This window comes from Atta cephalotes, assembly GCF_000143395.1.
Source record: "Atta cephalotes unplaced genomic scaffold scaffold00071, whole genome shotgun sequence".
Lineage (NCBI taxonomy): Eukaryota > Metazoa > Arthropoda > Insecta > Hymenoptera > Formicidae > Atta > Atta cephalotes.
Genome location: NW_012130135.1, coordinates 720527 through 726003, shown reverse-complemented (window position 1 = coordinate 726003; position 5477 = coordinate 720527). Strand labels below are relative to the sequence as shown.

At 30.4% G+C, this 5477-nt stretch overlaps 1 protein-coding gene across 1 annotated transcript; it reads left to right on the top strand.

The window, feature by feature from the left end:
* Positions 1 to 1614: 1614 nt before the first annotated feature.
* LOC105624042 (lysM and putative peptidoglycan-binding domain-containing protein 2) lies at positions 1615 to 3947 on the top strand. Its single transcript, XM_012205406.1, has 4 exons — positions 1615 to 1791; positions 3062 to 3211; positions 3291 to 3418; positions 3710 to 3947. The coding sequence occupies exons 1-4, from the start codon at positions 1615 to 1617 to the stop codon at positions 3945 to 3947; spliced, it is 693 nt and encodes a 230-aa protein (XP_012060796.1).
* The last annotated feature ends 1530 nt before the right edge of the window (positions 3948 to 5477 follow it).

Genomic DNA, 5477 nt, shown 5'->3' with positions numbered 1-5477 from the left:
ACACACACACACACACACACACACACACACACACACACACACACACACACACACACACACAGGCACGCACGCATCCGATATATTTCCGTTGTAACTCTGATTGTTCTACCATTTTCAAGGTATCGATTTATAAAGAAATCAAATCGCTCGTGTAGTTATTCATAAAGAAAATGAAAAGAAATTATCAATAACTCTTGTCTGAGACATAGTTATGGGGGAAAAATAATTTTAAATGATATAAACGCTGCTTGTTGATGTTCGATCATCATTAAGTAGCTGATAATTATTTGGAATAGCGGGGAGGGGTATCATGTAGAATATTAGCTGATGTAAGTCCTGATAATTAGAGGAATCAGCCCCTTACCCACAGAATCCAGGAAGTACACTGCCGCGGTAGCGTAATATTTATCCTTACGTTAACTATTTATTACCAATATCGCCGTTACTGTTGCACAGCTACTGGGGATTAATACAATCGTAATAATCAACTATACAGTTGCCCTAAATAAAAAAGTATATATATATATATGCATAATTAGTCTCCCATTACACATAATTTTTTCCTGCTGCCTTATATATTCATCGAGGCTAGCACATAGTAATGATAATAATAATTGTAAGCTAAATAGACATAATATTAATAACAATAAATTATAATTGTGTGTTTCTCTTTCTGTAATATATTGTATTTAAAAATAGATAACTGTGTAACGAATTATAATGAACATTTTTTTATTAAAATCTCATTCCATATTATTTTCTTATTTTACATTCCCAGACAAATCTTAATTCGATCGATCTTGTTCCTCGAGAAAAATTTCATGTGATATGATCTTTTTTTTTTCCACGGCGCGTAAAACTGCGGGGGGGAGGCACATTTCTTAATATCAGAAGGAAGAGGATAATTCTTACGAATGGTTTTCTTTAATGAGCGCGAAATAAACTGGAGTATGAATTTGTAGAATTTTTTTCCCATTCTTTTTGGGACAGAAGAACAATTCTACAAATTTACTTCACTCACCTTTCACTTTCCCATTTTGCGCATAATACCATCTTTCAGCGTACGCATCGCGATTATTGCTATTTCAAAGAGAGAGAGGAAAAAAGAAAGCGTGACTCCCATTCAAATACGATCGCGCTAATCAACTGAAGCTAAATACGATCAGCCATAGAACACAAACCGCGAGCGATCTCGTGATTCCCCGTGATCCGATCGAATCGAGGAGACAAATCAAACTGAGAGTGGTCGATGATCCCGAGAGAAATGACAAAGTTTTCCGTAGACGCGTGCACACCGTATCAGGCATGAGAGCTGGACGCTTACTTCAACTTCCTCGAGTGATTTGTTGTTCCACGCGCCTCGTAAGTGGTTAAGTCCTCTTGCAGTCTCGTCCTCCCGTTTGCTTACGGAGGAAGATAAGATCAATGAAACGATACGAGATTCTTGTTAGGTGTCGTCGACAATCGAAAAATAAAATCGTCTAATCCATCAAATTCTTAGACAGGTTATGTGAGACTCGTGCGAGTTTATCACTCGGAAACGCGCAATCCGAGACGTACGTCCGCGAATTATGGTACGTCCCGATCCTTCGTGAGCGTCTCGGTGGCCTAACGATGGAACGGAACGGTGCCAGAGAGATGGAGGAGCGTCGATGCATTCGAGATACTGGAAGAACCCTGAAGAAGTACGGAAGCACAGCTAAGCACATGACGCGGACCGAGAGCTTGATGAAGCACACAGTGTGCCCTACAGACACCCTCCAAGGAATAGCCCTTAAATACGGAGTTACGGTATGGTTCATCCATGTGCATTGTTCTCTCATTTATTTGTCTTGTGTTGTGTTCATTTGTTACAACAATGACACAATTCTAAAACTACATATCATTATTTAGTTGTAGAAAAAGAATGAGAATGAAACGTTGTTATATTATAAATGAACAATGTATCTTTTATAAAAGAATCCCATAGAAAGTAAAGTTAGAAATGCTTAATACTTTTAAGATTTCCACAGATACTTTCTATGTGAAGCTATGTGTTCCGCGGATTATCTCTGTGTCCATATCTATTCTTGGAATGCCAACATTAGAGATACTTATAATAAATCTCATATCAATAAAATTATTTACATTATATTATATTAGTGCATATTAAAGACTGTTGTACATGAAATTAGCAAACTTATGTATAAAAGCATACAAACATTTTAAACGATTAAATACCTAATAATATTATTGTATATTTAACAGAATATACATATTTTATTTTATTGTTAAAATTTATTAAATTGTACCACATTTAGATACTTTATATAAATCTGCTTCCACAGAAATTGGCATTTTTCATCTTATTTGTATTTAAACATTTCTTAATCTATTTCACCTAATGTAATTTATATAAAGCCTTTAATATAAAGAGGTATAATTGCATTCCATTAACTTATGAAATAAGTGAGAAATAAAAAATCTATAAGAAAAGTCGCAGAGTATAACTTTAATACAGAGTATAACTTTTTTAATTGAACAGAAACTCAATGCATAAATATTAATTAATATTTGTAATAAAACTTTAGAACATTCATTTTAAAAAATTTTATTAGAGCAAAAACTTGAGTCATCTTAGTTACTGTCCAAATTTGTTCGTCATATTGTCAATGAATTCATCTAGTGTCAATTGGCGCTTGAATTTATATCATAAATTTTTTTGCACCCCTGCAAATAATTCTGCCGACATCCAAAGACACTTCATACTAACATTTTTTTAAAATGTTACTAATCTAATTATAATACGAGTGATCAAATTCACTAAAATGCATTGCATTGAGAATTATAATAGTACAAAACTTATATTACTTCTGTCTTTCGTAATTCTATTGAGTTTTAAACTTCATTGAGAAATAAAATATTTAAAGAAAAAATATATATATATGTCATATTTTTTTCCAGTATATTATAGTTTTTATTTTATTGATTTGCTTCGAGAATAATATTTTAATCAATACTTCATTTGCTCCAGGTAAAAAGTGTTACCTCTAATGTAGGATTAACTTTCTAATTTTTACAGACAGAACAAATAAGAAGGATTAATAGATTATGGGCATCGGATAGTTTATTTTTACGGGAACATTTGCTTATTCCTGTCAGCACAGACAGTTCTGCCTCTATGTGCAATGACGAATCGGCAACTTCTGAGGAGCATGATGTCCCTCCAAATGTAAGTAAAGTTTGGAATCATCAATAATTTTCATTTTACCCCTTGATATATATGCCTTATGAATATTTGCATTTCATAGGTATCTAGTCCTTCTTCGATATCGTCATCTATTGATGATGAAGGTTCAGTTAATGATTTCTTAGCTAAGATGGATAGCTCGATAGCCAATGCCAAGAGAGACGTCAAACGCACTCAAGGGAACAGTGAGTAAGTTATTTTCTATACCTTATATACATTCGATGAAACTTACATATTTAACATATGTTTTATACAAAAAGTGATGATTTAATAAAAATATGAAAGACAAGCTTATAAAAAATAAAAATTTCTCTCAAAGATCGGTATTCATAATTCTTATATTTAAGTATTTTAAGTACAGTCTTAAGATGTAATAAACCGTCTTAATTAAGATATTAAGATATTAAGGATATTATTCCTTAAGGCAGTAATTCCTTAAATTCTAAATAATATCTTTACATCTATAAATTATTTTTACAGATTTTGCACTGATGGTAATGACGTTTATGTACAACGACGGCGTGGGTCTGCTAAATTGCGAAACTCATTTCCCACCACATCGAATATCTACTCAACGTCCTCCTCTGACTCCATCAGACCAGTGTCCTCTAGTGATATGCATAACTTTCCAACTGCTGTAGTTATGACGCAAGGAAGAAGAGTAAAGACTTCCTTGCAAAGACTCGAGCAGCAGCAAGATGAGATGTTCCAGTTGTAGCGTCTAAGTTTCATTGGGCTGTAATATCCTGTGTCGATTGTTGTTAAAAAGCATGTAGAAAAGGATGTACTGTATATCAATGCGCGAATAGGAGGTTGCTTTTCATGTCTAACGTTGGTTGATTCAATATCACTATATTACATATATAGTTTAATTAAATTAAACTGCATTGCGCTCTCTTTTACATAAAATATCATTCAATTATCCCCTAGTTGGTCTAAGCAATATTCTTGTATAATAATGATTGCTCTATTGCATGATTGCACTATCATATTTTGGTTTTACGACTTCTTCGTAATGATATCGTGAATGGATCAACTGACTTTTATATATACGTAGCGCTGAACTGTTTTACATAACATTGCTTAGTGGACCATATGTGCCTTGAATATAAAACTGCGTTATATAAGGATCCCATTCATGCTCCATTTTTATCTGATTAAGTTATATAAAAATTTATATATATTTTTTTATAATATTTTACATTCTTTTTTTTCACTATGATGAATCACTTGAAAATTTGAAAAATCAAAAACAAATTTAAAAAAATTAATTATATAGTGAAAATGAATAGTGCAAAACTATATATGAACAAAATATAGAATCTACTTATTTGAAACGCGACTTAAACTAATTGTTACACTTGTTAATAAAAATATATTTTATTTTGTCTCTTAGTAAAACCTGTTATAAAAATTTTTTTCGCAAGTGATAAAAAATATATCATGTATACAATATTTTTCTAATATTAAATATATATAAATGTTGTCATTGTTTACAAGAATCCTAATAAAAATTATCATATTTAAAATTAAAGAAAAGGACAAAATGTACCTATTATTAAAACATGGATTAATTTTTTCAATTAATTCTTAGCTGACTAAACGTTTTTGGATTAATATTGAATTCATTGTAAAGTATGATATTACTACAGCACATTTTAAATAACATTTAATGAATTTGAACGTTCATTATAATCATCACAAAAAGTCAGCGAATATTTTACAAAATATATATAATACAAAAAGTCACAGAGATCCAAAGAAACTAAAAAGAATTCACATTTTAAAATAACGTTACAAATAATATTATTTAATATCGCAAAGTGATGATTAACTAGAAATTATAATAACAGCAACTTAATTTATAATAACAACGTTTCCACTTAATACAATTACACATTGATATACATTGTACATCAAATCTATATATTCAAATTTTATACATAATCTAAAGAAATCCTGTATTTTACACTGTACATATAGTAAATAGCAGCACTTGATAATGTTGTCTATAGTTAATATATCATGCAATACCATTGCATTTGAAAAAATATATTAAATGTATATTATGTTATATAAATTGAGATCTCTGATGCATCCTCGCCAATATATATATATATATATATATATATATATATATATATATATATAATAATAACTAATAAGTAAGTAAGTAAGTATATAATAATAATAATATAATAAATAAATAAATAAATAATAATAAAGTAAAGTATAAGTAAGTAAGTTA

Coding starts and splice junctions, on each gene's coding strand:
- LOC105624042 (XM_012205406.1), top strand. CDS start 1,615: ATGGAACGGAACGGTGCCAGAGAGATGGAGGAGCGTCGATGCATTCGA. Junction 1,792..3,061: donor CCCTTAAATACGGAGTTACG/GTATGGTTCATC, acceptor TAATTTTTACAG/ACAGAACAAATAAGAAGGAT. Junction 3,419..3,709: donor CGCACTCAAGGGAACAGTGA/GTAAGTTATTTT, acceptor TTATTTTTACAG/ATTTTGCACTGATGGTAATG.